Source organism: Saimiri boliviensis, chromosome X, assembly GCF_048565385.1.
Source record: "Saimiri boliviensis isolate mSaiBol1 chromosome X, mSaiBol1.pri, whole genome shotgun sequence".
NCBI classification, from domain to species: Eukaryota; Metazoa; Chordata; class Mammalia; order Primates; family Cebidae; genus Saimiri; species Saimiri boliviensis.
Genome location: NC_133470.1, coordinates 64,055,704 through 64,081,174, shown reverse-complemented (window position 1 = coordinate 64,081,174; position 25,471 = coordinate 64,055,704). Strand labels below are relative to the sequence as shown.

Sequence of the window (25,471 nt, the reverse complement as noted above, 5' to 3'; positions counted from 1 at the left end):
CCTTTTCTAGTATTACAAATGTGGTGCCCAGTTTGCTTTGGTAACCCTCGGAACACTTGGTGCATACACAGCATTCACAGTTGCAGTCACACGGTGGAGGTAATTTATTGCCTAGAAGCCACATAAAATTTAGAAATTAGTTATGCTTTGTAACATGTATTTCATGCCTATGCAACTCTTTGTCTTACAGAACTAGATTTAGAATAGAAATGAACAAAGCAGATAATGATGCAGGTAATGCTGCTATAGACTCACTGCTGAATTATGAAACTGTGAAGGTAATATGTTTACTTATACTTTCCTTTGCCTTTCACACTGCACAAAGATTTGTTACCATTTCATTTAATAGGTAGTATAAGTTAGAGCTTCAGGTTAGGATATGACCTCTAGGTGTGATGGAATAAAAACTATTTTATTGTTTTCTTTTGTTTAGAAACTATCCTTTGTTTCCGTCTCAGTTTTTGCTTGGCACTATCAGATTTTTACCTTCTGAATTAACTTATAAGTGATCATAAATACAGTCATGCACTGCATAGTGATGTTTTGGTCAGCAATAAACTGCGTCTGTGATGTTGGTCACATAAGATGATAATGGAACTCAGAAGTTCCTGTCAGCAAGTGACATTGTAGCCATTGTAATGTTGTAGCACAATTCATTACTCTATTACTTACATGTTTGTGGTAATGCTGGTGTAAACAAACCGACTTTACCACCTGTCATATAATATTTGATAATGATAAACTATGTTATCTAGTATACATCTATACTTTTATCATTACTTTAGAGTGTACTTGTCTACTTCTAAAAACGAAGTTAACTGTAAAATAGCCTTAGGTAAGTCCTTCAGGAGATATTGCAGAAGAAGGCATTGTTATCATAGGAGATAACAGCTTCATGCCTGTTATTGCCCCCAAAGACCTTCCAGTGAAACAAGAGGTAGAGGTAGAAGACAGTGATATTTGATCCTGACCCTATGTAGGTCTAGGCTAATGTGTATGATTATGTCTTAGTTTTTAACAAAAAAGTTTAAAAAGTAAATAAATAAATAAATAGAAAAAAGCCTATAGAATAAGGATATGAAGAAAGAAAATATTTTTATACAGCTGTACAATGTGTTTGTGTTTTGAGCTGAGTATTATTAAAAAGAGTAGGCCGGGCGTGGTGGCTCAAGCCTGTAATCCCAGCACTTTGGGAGGCCGAGGCGGGTGGATCACGAGGTCGAGAGATCGAGACCATCCTGGTCAACATGGTGAAACCCCGTCTCTACTAAAAATACAAAAAATTAGCTGGGCATGGTGGCACGTGCCTGTAATCCCAGCTACTCAGGAGGCTGAGGCTGGAGAATTGCCTGAACCCAGGAGGCGGAGGTTGCGGTGAGCCGAGATCGCGCCATTGCACTCCAGCCTGGGTAACAAGAACGAAACTCCGTCTCGAAAAAAAAAAAGAGTAAAAACGTTTTAAAAATTTAAGTTTGTAACGTAAAAAAGTTGCAGTAAGCTAATTTTATTATTGAAGAAAGAAAATATTAAACAAATTTAGTGTAGCCTAAGTGTACAGTGTTTATGAAGTCTACAGTAGTATACAGTAATGCCCTAGGCTTTCATATTCACTCACCACTCACTCACTGACTCACCTAGAACAACTTCCAGTACTGCAAGATCCATTCATGGTAAGCGCTCTATACAGATATACCATTGTAAATCTTCTTTACCATATTTTTACTGTACCTTTTCTGTGTTTAGATACACAAATACCATTGTGTTACAGTTTTCTACAATATTCAATACAGTAATAATGCTGTACAGATTTATAGCCTAGGAGCAATAGGCTATACCGTGTAGTCTAGGTGAGTAGTAGCCTATACCATCTAGGTTTGTGTAAGTACACTCTATGATGATCATACATACATAATTCAAAAATTACCTAAAGTGTGCATTTCTCAGAACATAGCTCCATTGTTAAGTGATACGTGACTGTATACCATTAGCATCTTGATTCAGAATGAACATTAAGCCAATCAAATTGGCATATAAATTCTTGACTCTCTTCTATCCTTCAGAGTGCCTAGCATAGTGCTTCCCATTAATTCTTTCATTTATTTGTTCATTTTTCCATTTAACAAATAGTTACTAAATGCCTCTTGTGTGTTCTAACTGCTTTGATAGGGGAGGGTGATTTAAAAAAAAGGATTACTTTCTAATCCTTGCTCTCCTAGAGTTTTATACTATACTGAGAAAATTAAAGTAAGTATGCAGGTGACTGGATAAGAAGGCATATTGTGATGAGGGCAGTGGGAATTGTCAATTCTCAGGGAAGGCTTTGTGAAGGAAGTATCATTGAAGATTTTGTTTCAATTTTGTTTTAGATCTGGGTTGGAATTAGCTAAGCATTCAGTAAATGTTCGTAGGGTGAATTTTGTGGACTTTTCAAATATAATTCATTGTGGAAAACTGCAGGGATGTTATAGTCCAATATATTGAAAGTCAATGTTTAAAATGAAATCTGCAGTACAAAATTGTATTCATACATGAAATCTGATGACAAGTATACTAATCACTTAAGAGAATAAATTCTAATTATACTTGCCCATAGTTATTTTTATATATTTTTTAGTATTTTAATAATGAAAGATATGAAGCACAGAGATATGATGGATTTTTGAAGACGTACGAGACTGCTTCATTGAAAAGTACCACTACTCTGGCTATGCTGAACTTTGGTCAAAGTGCTATTTTCAGTGTCGGTTTAACAGCTATAATGGTGCTCGCCAGTCAGGGAATTGTGGCAGGTAATGGGTTTGTGGCTATCACATTTATAGGCTGTTCAACTTTTGTAAATAAAGATTAATGAAAGGAATGTGTATGTTTATCTTAATTATAAAGGATGTTAAAGTACTTAAACATTCTTGGAGTACTTTTCTTTTTGTATCAGAATGTATTTTCTTGATTGTTTGATAATGGTTTTTTAACTTCCTTTTGTTTAGCACTGGCTCATTGATTGGGATTACTGTTTGTAGATTGTATGGGTCTGCTACTTGATCTTTTAAGAACAATTTTTTAACATCTAGTTTTTCTAATTTCTCTTGTAGACCTGTAAAGCAGTGTAATTAATTTAGTGTTTAGTTCAAAGGACTAGACTGCAAACAGTCTTTTTGAAGAATTACCAGAAACCTTTTAATCTTTCTACTCCTTTTTTTTATTTGCAAAACACTTCAAAAGTTCATGTCTGAGCCTCCTTTCCATAAACCACCCCCCACTCAGTTAGTATTCATTCATTCACTGTGACCTAAATATGTGGCATACATTTTTTGTTGTTGTTTTGTTTCCTTCAACTTGATGTACGTCAGAATGGTTTATCATCCTTAATTGTGATACCTGTTTTCTCTAATTTTTAATATATACCACTTTTTAAATTTCTATTTTACACTACAAAAAAAAAAAAAAAAAAAAAAAGCATTGCTAGTGTCTTAGGGTAAAAAAGAAAAAATTTTTAGCCTTCCATTTCTATCCTCAAACCATTCTTTTTTTTATATATTATATATAGTATATAGGTGGGCCTTTCCCATTCCACTTAATGTATATTAAGTTACCCATATTACCAAAATCATGGATTAATGCTTTGAAATTGAGCTGATATAAGAGTTGTTGCTGATTAAGTATATTTTGAACTGTATTCCCTAGTAATAGACTATAAATGTCTCTCTTAAATTGGAAAAGTATATGGCATTTATCTAAAATATCCTTTTTTTTTTCTTCTGCCAATTGCATATTAAGGTACACTTACTGTTGGAGATCTAGTAATGGTGAATGGACTGCTTTTTCAGCTTTCATTACCCTTGAACTTTCTGGGAACTGTATATAGAGAGACTAGACAAGCACTCATAGATATGAATACCTTGTTTACTCTGCTCAAGGTAGACACCCGAATTAAAGTAAGTAATCTATATAGTACCTTTTCGAAAGTACGTGAACATCATCCCATTAGTAGGATTAGTCTAGGAATATTCCTGCATCACCCTGTTAGCAAACCAATTTCTTTTACTTGCAGGAATTGGGCCGGGGCAGTGGGGGAAGCTATCACCTGTATTGAGAGGTTGTTACAGCTTTCACTTCTATATTTAAAAACCTTACCATGTTAATGAAGACTATTATACTAGAAAGTAATTTTTTTTAAATTGAATTATTTTTACTTACACTGAATTTCCTTATGCTAATGATGACACAGAATGTATGATTGCCTCTCCTCACATCCTCAACCCCTTTTTTCCCCTGCCCATCATCCATTCTCCCTCCCCACCCGTACCTCACAAAAAGTTGCTCAGAAACCAAAACATTCAAGATTTTTTTTTGCCTTAGCCGTGAAGAGTGAGAAAACAAATCTTTACATGCATGCTTGGAAGTGGTCTAAGTCCACTTATAAACCTCCTTCTTTTCCATTATTTCCTTTTTCTTTCTGCAAATTAGAAAATTGTCTTCATAGCTGTACTCTAGACAGTGTGTAAAGTGGCTTTTTTTTTTTTCTTTTCCCTGGTAGGACAAAGTGATGGCATCACCCCTTCAGATCACACCACAGACAGCTACCGTGGCCTTTGATAATGTGCATTTTGAATACATTGAGGGCCAGAAAGTCCTTAGTGGAATATCCTTTGAAGTGCCTGCAGGAAAGAAAGTGGCCATTGTAGGAGGTAGTGGGTCAGGGTGGGTAATTTAGTTATTTATAAAATTCTGTATTATAGACTGATGATTCCCAATGTAATTTTTTTCTTAATTATGATAAAAATTATTACTGTGGTAATTACTCCAGTAATCATTACTGGACTTTCCTAACATTAATAGGAGCTAAATAACCTTTCTTCATGTTCAATTTCAGGAAAAGCACAATAGTCAGGCTATTGTTTCGCTTCTATGAGCCTCAAAAGGGTAGCATTTATCTTGCTGGTCAAAATATACAAGATGTGAGCCTGGAAAGCCTTCGGAGGGCAGTGGGAGTGGTACCTCAGGTATTTTTTAAAAATGGGGGAGATTTATTGGGTTGATAGACCTGTAACTAGAACAATTTGAATCAAGGGATCAACATATGCTACTGAAGTAGGTAGTATTAGACCCTACCAGTGAAATTCTGTTACCAAAAGGAATTTTTTTAAAAAGGAAAAGAAGAGGCCTGGCACAGTGGCTCACACCTGTAATCCCAGCACTTTGGGAGGTGGAGGTGGGTGGATCATGAGGTCAGGAGGTTGAGACTATCCTGGCCAACATGGTCAAACCCCATCTCTACTAAAAAATACAAAAAGCCGGGCATGGTTGCATGTACCTGTAATCCCAACTACCTGAGAGACTGAGGCAGGGGAATCACTTGAACCTGGTAGGCAGAGGTTGTAGTGAGCCGAGATTGGGCCACTGCACTCCAGCCTGGTGACAGAGCAAGACTCCGTCCCAAAAAAAAAAAAGAAAAAGAAATAACTTGAATGAAAAATCTGCATGGTAGGAAGATATCGAAGCCCTGGAATGATAGCATAATAGAATAGAAAGAGCACAGACCTGAATTCTAACCCCAGCTCTAATCCTCATTAGTTCTGTGGCCTGGGGCCTCCTTTTTCCCATCTGTAAAATAAGGATACCATTTATCTTACAGGATAGAATTATTGTTATGGATTAGAGATAATAAGTATAAAATATGAAGTTCAATGTCTGCCACATAATTTTTCAGTAAATGAAAACTATTGTAATTTGGAACAGTTTTAAACATAATAAATTTGTAATAATTACAAAGTAACTTGGCTACCAGCCTCAACTTTGTATGCCTTGTTAATCACTGTGCCCTCTGTACCAAGCACAGTGCCTAACCCATGTTAAGCTTTAATAAATATTTCCTGTGTGACTTTGGAGGGAAAATAAATTCAAAGTAAGATCTGAGAAGTAAAGAAGTAGATAGCCTTATTGGATCTGAGCTTTTTTGTGATGAAAGCTAGTAGAGAGACCTGGGAATTAGTTGCAGCTAGTATGTATTATAAAGTTGATTTCTGGAGCCAGAATCAGATCCCTGGGAGAATAGATTAAAATGTGGGGAGAAAAAGAACTGTAAGAAAGTGATTGGACAGGGATATGAAGCTTGCAAAAAGTCCCGCAAATGATCCCACACATGACACTCTTCTCTGTCCTCTTTTTCACTGAGAATCCCACGTTAGTCAGCATGAGTCACCCAGAGAAATCATTGGGTAACTATGTGAGATGAGGGATATGGTAATTTGCTTCACTGTAGTCATCATTTTACTATCTATATGTATCTCATAATATCATATTCTATACCTTAAATATATACAATAGCATTTATAAATTTAAAAAAATTAAATAATCCAGATCATTTAAATTGGATTAGTTATGATTTTGGAGGACTGTGGGGGGCCCAGAAACCTGCCTTTTTGAAAATACCTCATAGGTGATTCTGATATAGATGCTTCATAGACCGTATGTTAAGAAACACTAATCTAGGCCACGCACGGTGTCTCACACCTGTAATCCCAGCACTTTGGGAGGCCAAGGCGGGCAGATTGCCTCAGGTTGGTAGTTCGAGACCAGCCTGGCCAGCATGGTGAAACCCCGTCTCTACTAAAAATACAAAAATTAGCCAGGCATAGTGGCAGGCGCCTGTAATCCCAGCTACTTGGGAAGCTGAGGTAGGAGAATCACTTGAACCTGGGAGGCAGAGGTTGCAGTGAACTGAGATTGTGCCATTGCACTGCAGCCTGGGCAACAGAGGGAGATTCCATCTCAAAAACAAAAGAAACACAGATCTAAACTGTTTGTCAAGTGAACTGGATTTTGAGCTGTGACTACTTTAGTATTCAGTAGCCTCATCCATGTAAATATATTCCTGCCATTTTCTTGGGCATTCTAACAATTATCCTCATCCTTTTGAGAAGTAACACATTCACAAAGGGAAAATATACAGGATCAATAAACAAAAGACTCTCATCCTCATTGGAGGCCTTAGCAATATAAATTAAATATGCTACAGGATATGTGTCATTTTTTTACCTGTCAGATTGGCAAGGATTTTGAAATTCCTAATATCCAATTTGGGCAAGGCCATGTAAAATGGACAATCTGTTGTTTTGCTGGTGGCAGCATACAGCTTTCCTGACAAGCAGATTGACAATGTGTATCAAGTGCCTGAAAAATATTCATATCCTTTTTTCTAATAATTCTGCCTCTGGGAAATTTTAGTAAAGAAATAAACAGACATGTGAACAAGTTTTTATATATAAAGATGTTCATTACAGCATTATTTATAGTAGCATCAGTTTGAAACAATGTAAATGTCCAACAGAAAGTGGATGGTTACATTATTATCATATGATTAGAGTCATGCAACCATTCATAAATACTGTGTTTTTAAAGATTATTGTCATAAAAAAATACGCAAATACAAAGTATTAAAAAGGAAGATTCCAAGCAAAATATAATATCCTGATTTTATAATATTAAAAGAATACATTTCAGTAGACAAAAAAGAAAATATACCAAAATATAATGGTAGATATTACTAGATGATGGGAATATGGATTAAATTTTAATTTATTAAATGTTATTTTATATATTTAAGGTATCTAATATGATGGTATGAGATACATATAGATAATTAGCTTACTGTAGAGAAGCAAATTAAGATGTCCATTATCTCACAGTTATCCATGCTTTTGTGGCTAGAGCTGCTAAAATCTCCCCATTTAGCAAAAGTTACACAAAAAAATCTAGTATTTAATTTTATATTAGTTTTTATATTTTCAGATTTTTTAGTTACTATGTTTAACTTTTCCCTCAATGTAAATTATTTTAAAATAAGCAGTTTCTGTTTATACAATGAGCTTACTGAGTTTAGGTATTATCTCCATATGAAGAATTTTACTAATCAGTATATAAATGATTTAAATATTATTTAAAGTAATATATGAAATTCTTGGTCTGATCATGATGTTAAAGAAGATGGGTGTCCTGGTTAATGTGAACTAATGGAATCATTTTATTTCACCTAACTATAGCCTTCCAACCATTTAGAGACTGAAAGAAAAATGGGGGATGGATGCTTACTTTAAGTAAATTAGCTTTGGTGTGCAATGTAAGAATAAGTAGAAATATCAAATGAATGCTTGCAGTGAACTTTCTCTAAAAATATATATAGTACATGAATTATTTGTTTTCTGTTTTAATATCAATGTCAAAGCTTCTTAGAAACATGGGAAAACATATTCAAACCTCATTAGTAATGAGGGAAATGCTACTTTAAACAAAAAGCACATTTCTCCCCTAAGAGAAGCAATAACTAAAAAGTATTAATATCCAGGGTGTCTGATGATATGAGAAACTGGTACCCTCATATACTATTGGTTAGCACTTACTTACACATTATTGGTTGCTGGTAGAGCCATTTTTGGAAGACATTTGGCAATAGTATCAAAAGGATAAAATGTATGCTTAACTTTTAACTCATCAGTCTACTTCTAGGGATCTTCTTACAGAAACACACAGTTGTACAAAGTCATATATGGCAACATTGTAGTAGCAAAAATTTGGAAATTCCATCAATGTCCATCAGGAAGAGAATGTATAAATAAATTATGATGTTTCCATAGTATGGAATACACAGCTCTTAAAAAGAATGAGTTAGTGTTACGTTATTGACATGGACAGTCTCTGGGATACGTTAAGTGAAAAAAGCAATTGCAAAGTAATATGTATAAAATGACCACACTTGTGTTGGGGGAAAAAGCATATGTTTAGGTATATAAATTCACAGGAAGAAGTCTGGACTGATATACACCAAATTGTTTATGGTGACTACATCTGGAAAGGGAATGGGATATCACAGATGAGGGATGATTAAAGGAACCGTCATGGTTTACCCTTTATGCCTTTGTCTCTTTACTATTTGAATTTTTAATCATGAATATGTACGTACACATACATACATATATATTCATTCAGTATATCTGCTTCAGGATGCTGTCCTCTTCCATAATACTATTTATTACAACCTCTTATATGGGAACATCAATGCTTCACCCGAGGAAGTGTATGCAGTGGCAAAATTAGCTGGACTTCATGATGCAATTCTTCGAATGCCACATGGATACGACACCCAAGTAGGGGAACGAGGACTCAAGCTTTCAGGTGATCAGAGATTTTAGACGTGCCCAAACTCTAATTTGTCAGAGCCACTTTTTAGAAAATGTAATGAGAGACTTCAAACCTAGTGCTTACTGAGTCACATTTGATGGGGTTATTAATCTAGCCCCCACTATAACCAATTCAGCATAACTAGTAACTATTCTCAAGTCATGCAAGTCTTCTTTTTTCACTTGCAGCTGCTAATAGTGTAGGTGTTTCATATTAAGTAAGTTATCAAAATATGCTCAGATCATTGCTAACTTGTTATCCACAGTCTTCATGATAAAGGAAAAACAAGATCATTCTTTACCTGGGAAAGTAGTAAGGGTAGGGAGCGGTAATTTGATAGTGAAAAGTGTATATCTCTTATCATAACTTCCTAGATCATTAGAAGATGTTTTCAGTACTTTTGACCTCCTTATATCTGATCCTGTTAACTGCTATACTTTCCTTACAGCCAACTTCACTTTCATGTCCTTGTGTGTTTTGTGGCCAAGGATGTTTTGTGGCTTATACATTTCTTGTTAAATCTTTAATTATGAGATTGCTAGGTTTATAATGAATTACCCTAAAATGACTGATTTTTTTTTTTTTTTGGAGGACACAGAACAATGTTTCTTTACCCCCAGATTATTTGTATTTCAAAAGTATACTGATGTCTAGTTTAGTTTGGGGAAGAAATGTATTGATTATAGATAAAGGTAAGGCAAAAATAGAATGAGAAATACTCTATATGAATTTTAATGAATCATCATTCCTCTTCATTACAAACTGGCTTCATTTATTTACAGTGTTTATTAAATACACACCATGTGCAATCTACTATGCTAAATGATTTGGAAGTTAAAAAAAAAAAAAAAAAAAAGCAGCATAAACAGGCCTGTTAATCCAGAAATTGGCAGTCTGTTAGAAAGTTTTAGGCTAGGTTTAGAAAATCTTAAGCAAAGATTATTTTCGAGTTAAGTTGATTTGGTCATTACCTGGTAGTATAAGATGCCTGTATCAGTTCAGTCCACCTTTACATTTTATTACTGCTTTTAATAGGAGTAATTTCTAACTACCTGGCCCATGCCCAAATTATATGTCCGTTTGGCTAATTCTGGTGATCCCCAATTTATCATGTAACATAAACTAGCCTTCTTAATGCATGACTTTGCCTCAGCCAGCTATGCTGTGTTCCATTTTCTAATCTTATTTTTCCTTTACACATGCCTTTGGGGGTTAGGAATAGCTAAAGAAATTTTATTCTTACCTATTTCCCATTTTCTTACAACTAAACCTCTCAAAATGAGCAGTTTATTACTTAGCATCTATGCTAATAATTATGTTAGAGAATAAACAGACATTTATTCTCCAAGTTCCAGAATACTATTGAATAGAATTACAACGGAGTTCGCTTTCACTTGAAATTTGAGAGGCACTTCAAAACTAGTCCTTCCTCCGAGTATCTACTTCTTTAAGGAGCTTTGTGCTACTGGGTTGATAGATAAGCAGAAAGACAGTTCTTATGGTACCTGCCTTGTTAGGAGAATTTTGATCTTGTGAGGTGGGAAAGAGTATGTCTAGCATGAATATAAACTTACTAATATTTAAAATAAGGATCCCCTTTATAGGTCAAAGATAATTGTAGGACAAGTAAAAATAAAAATATTTAAATGTACCAGATAACAGTTAGAGCTTATTTCCTAAAAAGTTTACTTAAGCTGAAAAATATGTTTTTTTCAGACATTAATAATGTATAATAGACAAGAAGCTAAAAGGGACATATTCAGCAGAGTACCATCTTCTGTACTTCCAACTATAGTTCTATATAAGATTGATGACCTTAGACCTACAGTAGTCCCAGTAATAAAAGAAAGGTTTCTACACATTTCACTACATATTTTCACTATTTATTTAGGAACTACTTTCTAAATATTTATTCTTGTATTTAGGAATAAATGTGGGCTTACACATTGTGATAAGAGCATTGGACTGGAACGAGTATAGTCCAGATTCTTGCTCTGTGACCTTGAGCAAGTCACTTAACTTTTCTGGGCCTGTCTCCTTTCTATTTTAAAAATGTGATATGCTAGAGACCTATAATAAATACCTAAATAAAGGAAGAGATATCTACTATATGCCCTTAACTTTGAAGAATGCTGTAAAAATAATAGCTTTCTATCAAAACAATCCTTGAGAATACCGGCAGAATGCTATTTTTTTATCTTAAGAGAATTCAGTTATTCATAGTTTAATGTCTTCAAGTTTACAGGTTTCAGATATTGGGTTTTTTTTGGCATTGTCAATTCTGTCATTGAAATTTTTCTGAGATTGCTGTTCACTGAGAATTATCTGTAATATAAGTAATATATATAATAAGCATACTCTGGTAGAAAAATAATAGTAGAATCAGAGTTGTTACCATCTTGCCTCATTCTCATTTTTTCCATCTCCTATGCATTCATGTTTCAGGGAATATAACTGTCAAAAGGTATCACATATGAACTTCAACTCTACAACTCAGTAAAATGAACTGTGATCAGGAGAATAGGGAAATGTTCAATGTATTACTTGGTGGTTGTAATCAATGGAAACACTAGAAACATAAAATATTCCTACACTATACTTCTGAAAGTAATATTTTTCTTTACCAGGAGGAGAAAAGCAAAGAGTAGCAATTGCAAGAGCCATTTTGAAGGACCCCCCAGTCATACTCTATGATGAAGCTACTTCATCATTAGATTCGATTACTGAAGAGGTAAGTTATGTTTAAAATAAAGCTCTTCAGTGTTTAACTTTTCTATTTGAAATTTTCAGTAAATGGCTGCATTACTTTGTATTTTGAATAAACTTTAGTAGGAAGTGCTAAAGAGCAAAATGCCTATTCCCTTTTTTCTATATGACAAGTGTTGATGGTAAGAATGCCAGGTTGCATTGAATTAGAAATAGCACAGTGTTAAGTCCATTTGCAAATATGTCTCTTTTTGGAACCGTGTGATACCTTATGCAGTTGTTTTATTGCCCTTGCATCTTGCAAAGCTACAGGAATTACCTAATATACTGACAAAGGAAGAAAGTTTTAGTCTCTCTCCTATTGCCACTTAACACTCATTAAAATAGTAGTGGAAGTGATTGTGACACCTGTGACACAGTACATACCAGAAAGCCTTTTACTTATATTGCAACTTACGAGATGCAAGTCAGGCACACACAACATGCAGTGCTGGTATCAATTTGTATTCGTTTCACTGGAAGTGTTATGAAACACCAAGATGTGACACTGATAGCATGACATTACCCCACAAGTGCATTAGATTTCATAGCAACATCTTTACATTATATACAGAAGTCTCAACAACAATGGTAATTTCAGTATCATATCCCCTTAATCTAGAACTGAAGATAAGCAGATGCATTTGTCAATTGCCTTCATTCAATTACCTTTTAATTCAATACATAGTATAAACCTAGTGTTGAAGGATAGGCCTAATTCAACTTTGCAGGCTATATGACGTAATATTTGCATACGGAGTTAAGTTTCAGTACCCATTGTTTGATCTGCAGCATATTTAAAGCAATTTAATTTTGAAGTGAATTGGTTAGCATGGGGATTTGTTATATTTAAAGTGAACCATAAGCAGGACCAGACACCATTCATAGGAAAACTAGGAACATGCTTATCAGAACATTATACCTAAATATATGTCATACTGCCACAATCTAAAGGACCTACTAACAGTCATTATTTGAGTCACATAGTTTATTATGTCAGAGAGCATAACCCATTAAGAGCTAACAGACAATCCCCCAAGGGAAGGAGTTATTGGAAGATTTGGTAAATTTTAATAGGCCTTTTTAAAAGTTCCACAGTCTTCAGTAGGATGTCAGAGTTTACTTAAAGATAAAAAAGGACTCCTCACAAACATAACAGGCTTTCTTAATATTGGCGCTGTACCTTATTATCAGTCTGCCCTAGCAAAATACAAGATTTTTTTTCCTGGGTAACTATCTGCTCTTGATAATTTTATACCTTTAATAAATAAAATGTTTAGAAATATCCATAGGAAATTTGGTTATATCCCCATCCCCCACACTGCTATTTCTATCTAACTTGCTTAAACCCAGGTTTTTAAGTATTGCTGAATATATATAAAACTCTTATACTTTACAGGGAATAAACAAAAATATGTTTCCAGGATGCATTAGGAAGTCAAAATGCTTTTGAAAAAGAGGTTTCTGCAGTTAAAAATATACAGTTGTCTTTGTTTTCCCTTCTTTCCTCTGAGTTTGAACTAAGGAAAAACAAATGTTCCTATACTCTTTGAGTCTCTCTACCTTTGGATTGTTTTGAATTTCTCTGTGTTCTGTCACTTAAGTCTCTCCTCATTTTAGTTTTGTTCTCATTGGTAAACATCATATATGGCTATGTTCCTGATATCATGAGAGTGGTTGTTTGTTTACTTATATAGAAAATATCTGCTTTCTTCCAGATTTTGTAATTTAGAGAAATATTACCTATCTTAAAGAATTTTTTTCCATGATCATGTGGTCATATTTGCCTTCTCTTTTTGCTTTCTGCTCTTCCTTTTAGCAATTATGAGAGTAAGTCTAATATTTGGTATCACTATAAAGTTTACATAATAAAAGGTTAACTGGCATTTTATATGTTTCTTTAGGAAATATATGATTATTTTAATTTACATTTGCCTAATGAGTAATTCTTTTTTATCTTCTATTCTTCATATTATCAAACTTGCAGACTATTCTTGGTGCCATGAAGGATGTGGTCAAACACAGAACTTCTATTTTCATTGCACACAGATTGTCAACAGTAGTTGATGCAGATGAAATCATTGTCTTGGACCAGGTAAGAGTTTTAACTTTAAAGTTTAGTATTTGAGGAACACTGGAAATTGTTATAGATACAAAAAGCTTAAATATTGTTTCTTACATTATTTGGTTGAGATTGAATCCTGGTAAGATTCTGTTTTTAGGCCCTTTTGATTGGAAATAATGCATGTCACTTCCAAGAAGGAATAAACTATATTAACTCACTCTCTATTAAAGTATTACAAGCAAAAGTTTAATCAGGAAAGCATTAAACCTTCACGATAGAAGCAGGTCTTCAATGGTACATATATAAAATAACTTTTCTGCATTCATTTTTTTCTCTGAATAGACTCTGCTCAGTGTCTTTGCTGTATTGTACATTTTTATTTTTCTAATACCTGCACATAACCTAAGAAAATTACTATAAAGTAAAGTGGTCATTTTCAAACATGGTCATTTTTATTATATGTTTTTCCTTCTCAGGAAAGTAAGAAAAAAGATAGTCTGCTTCATCTCTTCTAAGGGAATTACTATACGAGTATACTATCTAAAAGTCTAAATCAATCAGAGTACCACTATTGTGATGGGCAGATTTGAAAATTGCAGTAATGTTTCTTTTCTCCTTTCTGTAAGGCTCTCTTCTCCCCACATCCCTCTAGTACTTATTTCTGACATTATGCAGTTTTCCACCCTACATTACCCCTTTTCTGTAATTATTTTTCCCTTCTAATAAATATATCTTCAATTCTTTATCATTTTGCTTTTTGTTTTTTCTTTTTGAGGCAGTGTCTTTGTCATCCAGGAGTGCAGTGGCACAATCTTGGCTCACTGCAGCCTCAACCTCCTGGGCTCAAGCAGTCCTCCCATCTCAGACCCCCAAGTAGCTGGGACTACAGGCACGTGCCACCATGCCCGGCTAATTTTTTGTAGAGATAGGGTTTCACCATGTTGCCCAGGTTGGTCTCGAACTCCTGAGCTGAAGCAACCTGCCTGCCTCAGCCTCACAAAGTCCTAGGATTACAGGAGTGAACTACCATGCCCTTTGAAAATCTGTGTACTAAGAGTTTAGAGAGAAGCATTCTCATGTACTGTCTGTATACTGAGCTATTTAGAGGGACTTTTTCACTCCACTAAAATTTCTTATAGGATATTCAGTGTTGTGGTTTGTATACTATTACCTTCATAAGTTGCTTGCGTACTTGTAACCCTAGGCCTTTCTGTTGGTTTGTTCATAAACATTTACATTCATTAGCAAACTGATTTTTCCAGTATGGTCATACCAGAATGTCTTAAATGGGAAATTTTGTAAATATACTTTATTATATCATTGATATTCAAGAATCTTAAATAAAATTTGCTACTTTTTTATAAGCTTTCTGATTCTATGCAGCCATGTAGTGAGAGCCTTGTCTTACAAATAGAAGTTGTTAAAATACATTAGCAGGCATATGATTACCTGCCTCATGCCATGAAATTCACAGTATCTATACACTTATTTTATACCATTGCCACTTAGGTTTTGGGTTATAATTGGACCTAATTTATTAATAATCATGGCACCCGTATCTAAACAAGAATCTCTTTATATTCATAATTTGGTGAGTCTATAGTTGTCTGATTATGAAGATAACGGATTTTCATTTTCTAGTGAAATGACTAGACTAATAGTCTATCACCTTCTGTGTTCTGTCAGCAATCTCTTGTAGTAGTGTTAATGTTAAGATGGCATATCTAGGGAACTTCTAGTTAAACGTGGAAGGTTGGATATATTTGTTTATCTCTTCTCCTAACCATACTAAAATGAAAGTGAAGAAATAAAATAAGTATAATAAGTATAAAGCCATATAGATAAAGATAACAAGAGAGAAAATAGCAGTGGACAAGAGATATCAGCAAATTGGGGAAAACTGGTAAATAGATTAGCAGAACTAAAAAGTTGAATACTGTGTGTCAAAAGAGAGAGACATCAATTAAAAAAAAGCAAGTTGATTCATATTGTAGACCCCTTTTGAAAAGGCTCAGGAATTGGAGGCACCAGATATGATGAAAAATGGTGATAAGCATGAAGTTAAAAGTAACAGAATTAAGTGTAAGTCTACATAAGAAATAATGTTCCCAGGCCCCTTTCTCACTTCCACAGCCTGGTGTTTATACTCCTTCCTAACCTTAGCAAGAGGCTAGAGATTTATCAGGAAATTAGTGCCTTTGGACACAAGCAAACCACCAAGCACATTAACAATGAAGGAAGAGATTAACAAAAAATCATAACATACCAAAGGATAGGACCACAGACTCTCTTGTGCCACTGGCTCCAAGAACTTTGCCAACCAGTTGTTCATTACTACTGTCACTACTCCTTCCCTCATCAGCAGATAATTGGAGGATTCTTCTCTAGAGAAAGAAAAGCAGCTTCAGGCAAAAAAAAAAAAAAAAAAAAAAAAAAAAAAAAAAAAATTGTATTTTGGAACCCCAACAAAATATCCAGATATCTACATAATCATGCTACCATGAATTCCACTGGTTTAGAAGGCATCTTTATGTACACAGAGCTTCCAGTCAGCCTTTTAATGCTCTATTCTTAAATGTCAGTGGATAGACCTCCAAAACAAACAGAAAAAAAAGAACTCAATGGAAAATGTAGACTTTAGTGATCTGCTGAGAGATCATGAAAAATACAGTATTTCTAAAATAAGGACAGAAGAAAAAAAAGTTACCAATAATCCCAGCTACTTGGGAGACTGAGGTGAGAGGATGACTTGATCCCAGGAGGTAGAGATCAGCCTGGACAACATAGCGAGACTCTGTCCCCAAAAATTAAAAACAAAAAAAAGTAAAGGAAACTTATATGGCATGATCTGTAGGATATATTGGTAAGTAAAAAATAAAGTAAGATGCAAAAGAGAATATAGTATAGCATGCTAGCTTTGCAAAGATAGGGAAAAAAAGAATATATGTATATCTGCTTATTTTTGCAAAAAAATTCAAAGGATACATCAGAAACTAACACAGCTGGCTGCCTATGGGATGAGGGTACAAAGGGTTAGAAGAGATACAGAAAAGAGAATGAAGTTTTAATGTTTCTTTTACTTTTGAACCATGCTTAGTATTTTTATACCTTCAAAAATAAAATTAACAAGGACAGGAGAAAGATAAAAATTGAATACAAACAGAAAGAAGTAAAACTAACTACATATCAAATTGCTAACATAACCACAAGGAAGAAAAATAGAATTGAGCCAAGTAACTTTTGAGCATATTACTTTGATTATATACCCTTAGTGGGATATATTATAAAGACAAAAATAACCCAAAAGAAATTTGAACTTAGTTTGTTTTGGTAGTAGTGTGGGGATAACCATTTGCAGACTGTTTTTGTGTATAGTTTAAGACTGAGCTTTTGAGTAAATACATTGATGTTGGGAAACAGATCTCTTGGGAAAAGAAAGATACAAATATGGAATGGCAAAGAAGAGGAGAACTTTGTAATGTTATATTGGAATAGAATTATCAGTTTGAATTTATGACTTAAAAACAATGTCCTAAATCTATTCACTGAAGAGGCCTTGAAGTAGTGAAAACCCAGTAGTATTGAGTATACTTGGCATCCAGATCTTGGGCACTAAATACTGTTCCTCACTTAAAGAAACCAAGATTCTTTAGAGAAATAGCTGATTCCCAATCTAGGGCAGGGAAACTAATGAACACAAGTCATGAGAACACAGTAACCATTTTGAATGAGCGCCTGCTTGTCAACTGGGGAATAAAAAGAATAATGACACTAATTAATTATAATACCTTGAATAAAAAACATCTATGCATCCATGATGCTACTGCTAAAACAAAAATTATCAAGGGGAAAAGGACAATTCCCCTGTCAGAAGAAAGCCAACTAACACATGAAATGTAAGAGGAATTACAAATTTAGAGAATCACATTTTACAGCCACCATTATAATAATTCATTCAGGTAAGGGTCATCACTGGTTGCTGAAACCATATGGTAAAAAGCTATTGGGGCTAGAATATTCGCACATTTTGAAATTACCTTAGATTACTTACTAATTAGAGAAAAAATATGTTGAAAATAGAAAAATATAGAAACTGGTTGATGTCACCTTAACCAAATGATCAACCCTAATATCAATAGTGGAGCAAATTGAACTCATGTACCTCCTGATGTAGTGCACTGAAGATACATCATCTTTTCTTTCTAACCAAAATGCTTAACCTGGGCTGGGTGTGATGGCTTATGCCAGTATTAACAGCACTTTGGGAGGCAGAGGTGGGAGGATTACCTAAGCCCAGAAGTTCGAGACCAGCCTTGGCAACATAGCAAAACCCTATCTCTTAAAAAAAAAAAAAAAAAAAAAAAAAAAAAAAAAAAAATTGCATCTAATAATCAGAAACAACTAGACAAATACAAATTGAAAGGCAATCTTTTAAAAACAGAAGATTTTAAAATTTTGGAAATAATGTCTCACACAGACTAGAACGAAGGTGTTATAAATTCAATGTGTTGATCTTGATTGGATCCTAGATGGGAAAAAAGTATAAAGGACATTATTGGTACAATTGATGAAATTTGAATATGGACAGTATGTTAGATAAGATAGAGATGGGGGTCTCATGGTGTTGCCCAGCCTGATCTCAAACTCCTAGGCTCAAGCAATCCTCTTGTCCCAGCCTTCCAAAGAACTGGGATTACAGGCATAAGGGAACCACCATGGCTGGCGATTGTTAAATTTCCTGAGTGTACTATAGTTGTATTCCTGTCCTGTATGAGAATGTATTTGTATTTAGGAGATGCTTGTTAATGAAATATTTAGGGGTGAAATATAATGATGTCTGTAAATCATTCTCAGATGGTGTAGCAAAAAAATCATATATATAGAGAGAGAAGGTGAGGTGGAGAAAGCAAATGTAGGGGAAAATAACAGTTGCCAAACTAGGAGAATCATGTATAGTTGTTCATTGAGTCACTCTTGAAATATTTTAAACTTTTTAAATAGGTTTTGGTAAATAAATAAATAAAAGAATGACCTAAGAATGAGATTTTCAAGATAGAAATGTCTTTGCTGATATAAAGTCAAGGAAATCTTCAAAAAAGAGAGAATATAGAGAAAAGATGGGAAAACAAGAGAATTCGTCTGAAAAGTTCAACATCTGACTACTGGTAGTTCTAGAGGCCAGAGAAAGGGGAGGAAATTGTCAAATAATAGGTTGGTGCAAAAGTTATCGTGGTTTTTGCCATTGAAAGTAATACCAAAAAAGTGTCTAGAACTTTAGAGGAAGAGTTTCTAGATTGAAAGAGCCTACTGAGTACCCACCACAATGAATGGAAAGGAAAAATAAAGCTATACAAGGGCACATTATCATACAATTTCAGAATTGAGGATATAGAAAACAACCTAAAAGCTCTGAAGGGAATACTTCTGGGTGGTGGGGGGAAATAAACTAATAGATTACCTAATGTAGTTGATTATGAGAAAACTACTGTTTGAAAAGGGTTTCATAATTCTGTAATAAACTTTCAAGAGATTTCCAATGGTGACATACAAAACTAAGCAAATGAAAAACAAGGAGTTACTAAGTCTAGGAGGATTAAAAGACTGTATAAGAAAATACATATAAAATCCTAGTAGCTACTTAGCTCAACGGGGAATACTTACATAGACATAATAAGGTAAACATTAAATCAAAGTTTGTGATGTAACTGATGTTATTAGGAAAATAAATGATGGAATAGCAGGAATGCGGGATAGTATGAGTGTTGAATCTCCATATTCCATAATAGGAAGTCAGTAGATAAAGCCAGAAGTTAATAAATCAAGAAATAGCAGTATAACCTTATATGTAAATACTTAAATGTAGGCGCAGACAAATTTCAGTTATTTTACTTAAGTGTATATTGTAAAAGTCCTGTTACCAGGAATACCTGTAAAAGTAACATAATTCCTTTTGTCTCTCAGCATGTTTAACCATAGCTATCAAGAAACAAATTAATTGTAGATCAGAGTTTGGAATCTACACTAAATCTTTATAGTGTTAAGTTTAATAACCATTGTTAAAAATAGCTACTGGAAGAAGTAAACTTTTCATTTTCATTCAATCTTTGTTATTTCATGAAATCATTTTTATTTCAAAGTACACATAAGAATTTCAGGATATTATTTTTAACTCCTTTAAATCCCTGTATAAATAACAGTGCTTTTGATTTGAATATTTGCTGATTACAGAAAATATCACCTTTTTACATTTTAACCTTCCCTTTCTGCCCTTCAAAATGAAAAATGAAACATTACAACTTTATTTTCTTTAAGTAAAATTGAGTTTATGGTATTAGAAATTTCATAGCCTTTTGTTTGTTCACTGGCACTGGGTAGTTCAACAGGGAAGAAAGCATTCCTACCTGATTTTTTTCACTTATACTGTGTATGAGGAATTGGGAGAGGTATTTTAATGAATGCAAATCTTTCAGTATCCTTAGTTAGAAAGTATTTGGTATTTTTCAATTATTATGCTAGTTAAATGACCTTTCTCTGTGTTTCTCCTGTGTTTGCTTTTTAGGGTAAGGTAGCCGAACGTGGTACCCACCATGGTTTACTTGCAAACCCTCATAGTATCTATTCAGAAATGTGGCATACACAGAGCAGCCGTGTGCAGAACCATGATAACACCAAATGGGAAGCAAAGAAAGAAAATATATCCAAAGAGGAGGAAAGAAAGAAACTACAAGAAGAAATTGTCAATAGTGTGAAAGGCTGTGGAAACTGTTCATGCTAAATCACATAAGACATTTTCTTTTCTTTGTTTTGTTTTGGACTACATATTTGCATTGAAGCAGAATTGTTTTATTAAAAAAATCATACATTCCCATTTTCTATAATCCTTCTTTTAGATTTATTTAAAAGAGGATTTGAGTTTTACATCTTTGACACTCTATTTAATGAGGCATCTGTATTTATCCACAAATTATTTTCTTGTCACTGCCCTGGCTGTGCTCAATGCATTTTTGCTACTTGTTTGATATCACCACATTACCCTCTTAAGGCCTGACATTCATTTGATATCTATAGACAGGTGAATCAGATTGGTTTCCAAATTTTGATAATTTTTAAAACCTCCTTTATACTGGCAATTTAGAGGGAAAGTGTCTGTTTCTTAAAGAAAAAGAGGATAGTGTAGAATCATTGTTTCTTTCCCTCCAATTGAAATTGATGTGAAAATGAATTTATAAACATTTAAAATTATAATGTATCAGGAATAGACATGCATTTATAGTTTGATGTCTTGATAGATACCTATACTTACATTTTTTTTTTTTCTTTTTGAGTCAGAGTCTCACTCAGTCACTCAGGCTGGAGTGCAGTGGCACATCTCGGTGCTCTGCAACCTCTGCCTCCTGGGTTCAAGCAATTCTGGTGCCTCGGCATCCCAAGTACCTGGAATTACAGGCGCATACCACCACACCTGGCTAATTTTTCTATTTTTAGTTAAGACAAGGTGTTGCCATGTTGACCAGGCTGGTTTTGAATCCCTGATCTCACGTGATCCGCCCACCTTGGCCTCCCAAAGTGCTGGGATTATAGGCGCGAGCCACCACGCCCAACCTATACTTAAAATTTTTGAAGTACATTTGCAACTATGTACTTTTTGGAGGAAAAAGCTTCATTCTTATGTTGCTATATAGAATATTCTTCATCTTTAAGCAGCACCATAATTTTGATCTAGTGAATAAATAGAATTTTATTTTTCCACAAAAAAATGAGGCATCATTTTTGTTTTGGACCAAACTTTACACATTTTTCTTTAAAGATTTACAAACCCCTATATAATTTGAGAGTTGCTATACTAGAGGTAATCTGAAAAGCTTAGAAAGTTAATTTCCTCTTCTATTTCCATCTTAAATGTGCTGCTTTTGCTGTTGGAAGGTTACAAAGAAACAAGTAAATGGGATGTTGTTCATTCATGCACATGCTCACACGTGTATAAATCAGTGTCCATTTCAAATTATTAAAGACATTTAGGTAAATAGAAGAGTATTACATATTATACTCTTTAGATGATCAAGACTCTAATCTGTTGACACTTCAGAATTTCTTTGTTATAAGATCTTCCCTTACTTTTCAGTAATGTAATTAGTTTCTTTAAGCCTGACATAACAAGGAAGAGCCCAGACAACATAATCTAGTTTTACCTGGGAGGAAAAAAAGTTTTACTTGCTAGAAAGAATTGATAAAGTATTGGTATGTATTCACTTAGAAAGTTCTTCTCTTTTCCAATATGAACGTGCTTTGTTTGGTAGTAATCATCCAATTTGAAAATGTATGCACATCATGAATGGACACATAACTATGTAATAAGGTTTTATTTCTCAGAAAAGTTCCTAATATTTTATTGGTTTATAGTTTTAAGAAATTTCTCATGCTAATTTGATGTGGGAGAGATTAATTTTTGTATTGTTGACATTGGCGAGTGGATAGCTGAACTTATCTAACTTAGGTGCCCACTTTTGTTATATAAAGGTAATTTGATAAGTAACATGAAGCCAGTATTTCATGGTCTTTGCTACCAGAGTAAGTGATGCAAGATCTTGCTTTTAAAGTTAGAGTTAATACTGAGATGCATAATCAACTGAAAAACGGATTAGGTTTTTTTTTCTTTTTCCTTTTCTACATTTCTTATTCTGAAACCATAGTTGTTACTGCTCTTCTGAGTCAGGGGAAATAAGCACTCCCTTTGAATAAATTAGTTTACTGGAAATGTGGTTAAAGTCTCAATAGAAATTTTGCTTCTCTATTAATTCCTTCTGTACATTTCCAGTGATGCTGGTGGAAAAGATTTTGCTTAGCTGCATGAACAAGCACATTAATTGAAGTAACCATCAGTAGTAATTCATTTTGAGATGTGAATAGTGTTCAAAGTAAGTTATTTTGTGATATGGGGAACCTTTAGTCCAAGAAAGTTAGGAATGTTTTCAGGGTATGGATAATTTTCCCACTAAGAAATATGAAGCTATTCTTTTCATATGATTGCAAGTGGTCCCTAGGCCATGGTGGTCATTAACCATTATTTTCAGCTAATAAAATCTTAAATTACTTGAAAAACAGTTATTGTAGGGTCAATAGCTAAGTCTTAAAGGCATTTCTTTTAACCACTTCATATTAAGGTGGTTCTGTACAGGAAAATAATAGATAAATTAAGATGAAAGAAAAGCTTCCTAGGATGATTCATTCAGAGAAATGCCAAGAAAAAGGGCATTTAATTATAGTGTACTAATTTTACATTATAATATTATATACTCACAACAGTATAGTGTATACATTTCTAAATCAGTGTTGCAACGTAATGTTTTTTAATACATTGTGATGAATAAGGTACAGTTTTAGAATGTGAAATCTGAAATGGAGCAAGATGATAGGGTTTTATTTTTTATATCTCTTTATTTTAAAGATTGAAAATTTTACTTTCTTCCTAACGGACTTCCAGTTTACAAAAATTAAGTTGAAACCAAGGTAATTTGGGATTATAAAAACTGGGCCAGATGCCTTACTGAAGGTTCTTAACATAGAAATATCTTGGTGAGCAGATGGGCTCATTTGGAAATTTTTAACAGCTCAAGTCTGAGGGTCACTTTTGAAAATCAAAAAGAAACTTTAGCATTTGGACATGAACAAGCTCAAGATATGCATTTATTTTTCCTCTACGGAGATTTGCACCTTTTATAAACCTTAAGATAAATATGGTGTCTTTCCTTTAGATGTTGACAAAGTAATTTTTGAAGATGGCTGTTTTTAAAAATATTTTTGCTTTAAAGTCAATGTATTTAAAGATTGTATGATTTTTTATTTCTGGATCTCTTTGTTCATAGTGCCATCTTGCTCTTATCCTTCCTATTTGCTGAATGTGTCAGTGAGTAGCAACTTTTGCTAGTGTATATTCGTAATTACCTTACCTCGTAGCTTTGTTACTGGATAGTCTGTCATGGATAAATATTTGAAAGCATTTAGATATGTTTGCAATTGTAGTTTTCTTAAATTGTAAACAAATCTATTTAAATATGTAGATTTTTAATGTAAATTGTATAGTAAATGACAATACCAAATCAAATAGGCTAAAACTGGTTAGTTAGTTAAGACAAAATAACTCAGTCAGAGAGGCCCTTTGCCTCACTTTTATTGTTTATAGCAATCTGTAGGTAATCACTAAATAAACATTATATTTGTGACTAGAAATAGGTATCCTATTGAAGAAACTCTTCTCTGCAGTGTCCAGGGAAAACTGGTATTTTGTCATTCAAATACTGAGAATAAATACAGATAATTAAGAGACACTAACAGCCTTATGTAGAAGGTAAAAACTTGGAATTGTGTCTAAGAGAAAGTAATTATGAAGCTCATAATGCGGATAAAATGACAGCAAATCATAGTGTGCTTTCAGTTAACATTAAGCTGTCGTATTTTTGATGGCCAATCAGTGAAAGACAAGATTCTGTTGTCCCCAGTTTCTCAGTACTATTGATTAGAAAGGAAACTTTTGGGTATAGAAATATCTTGACTGCAAACTGTGTGATAAACTAGCATTTTTATTAGGTAGAGTTGGAAATGAAATGCATGTTCTAATTAAAAACAGGTTGGAGTATTCTTTGGTTAAAAGAAAAAGGTTAGTGGATTGTTTGCATATTTCCCATTCTTACACAGCTACAGTAGTTTCAGTTTCATAAAGTCATGAGATTTTAAAGTTAGAAGGAGGTCAGAGGTAATTTAATACAATACTTTCATTCTACAAATGAGGAAACTGAGGCCAAGTTTGGATGAAAACCCTGGCTCCTGACACCTAGTCCATTCTTCTTTTTGCCGCACTACATTTTCATTCAAGTTACATTTAAAAATAAATTGGAAGCTTTGCACAGTTGTAGTCTCATAACCAATGAGATTTATTCGAGGTGCAGTTATTGCTAACTGAAAATTTTTCCCAATACCTCACCATGACAACTTGAAATATAGTTGGCATTGGTGAAATAAATAAATTGCAGAGTAGGACTTCCAGAATCACAAAGTAAGGAGCTCAATAGAAACTCTCCCCAGCAAAACAACATTTTTACTGGTAAAATTGTTTTCTTTAAAGCAGTCATTTAAAATTTCTGAAAATTGTCTTAAAGGCATACACAAAATAAACATTCAAGAAAATCTATTGAATCTCATTAAGAACAGCAAGAGTCTGTGGTCTTTGAGGAACAACCTGTTTCATACATCCCCCACCCCTACCCAGGTGTTACCTGAGTGTTCTACCCTGGATGCTCCATGTATAAGATGATGGGGCAGCCAACAAACATGAAAAAAAGCTCATCATCACTGGTCATTAGAGAAATGCAAATCAAAACCACTTTGAGATACTATCTCATGCCAGTTAGAAGGGCAATCATTAAAAAATCTGGAGACATGCTGGAGAGGATATGGAGAAATAGGAATGCTTTTACACTGTTGGTGATAGTG

The 25,471-nt window shown here is 33.9% G+C and overlaps 1 protein-coding gene and 1 pseudogene across 4 annotated transcripts in view; both read left to right on the top strand.

The window, feature by feature from the left end:
- ABCB7 (ATP binding cassette subfamily B member 7) overlaps window positions 1–24,637 on the top strand; it is a 129,239-nt gene extending 104,602 nt beyond the window's left edge. For all 4 annotated transcript variants that reach the window (XM_010347368.3, XM_010347367.3, XM_003936860.3 and 1 more), the window contains 10 exons: window positions 11–99; window positions 191–278; window positions 2,615–2,789; window positions 3,775–3,932; window positions 4,535–4,698; window positions 4,871–5,000; window positions 8,997–9,168; window positions 11,802–11,905; window positions 13,907–14,014; window positions 20,544–24,637. In XM_010347368.3, coding sequence (XP_010345670.1) covers window positions 11–99; window positions 191–278; window positions 2,615–2,789; window positions 3,775–3,932; window positions 4,535–4,698; window positions 4,871–5,000; window positions 8,997–9,168; window positions 11,802–11,905; window positions 13,907–14,014; window positions 20,544–20,759 — 1,404 coding nt within the window. In that variant the 3' untranslated portion in view covers window positions 20,760–24,637. The remainder of the gene's footprint in view (window positions 1–10; window positions 100–190; window positions 279–2,614; window positions 2,790–3,774; window positions 3,933–4,534; window positions 4,699–4,870; window positions 5,001–8,996; window positions 9,169–11,801; window positions 11,906–13,906; window positions 14,015–20,543) is intronic.
- A 239-nt stretch (window positions 24,638–24,876) lies between these two features.
- LOC120366639 (U4 spliceosomal RNA) lies at window positions 24,877–25,007 on the top strand (annotated as a pseudogene).
- Window positions 25,008–25,471: the final 464 nt, after the last annotated feature.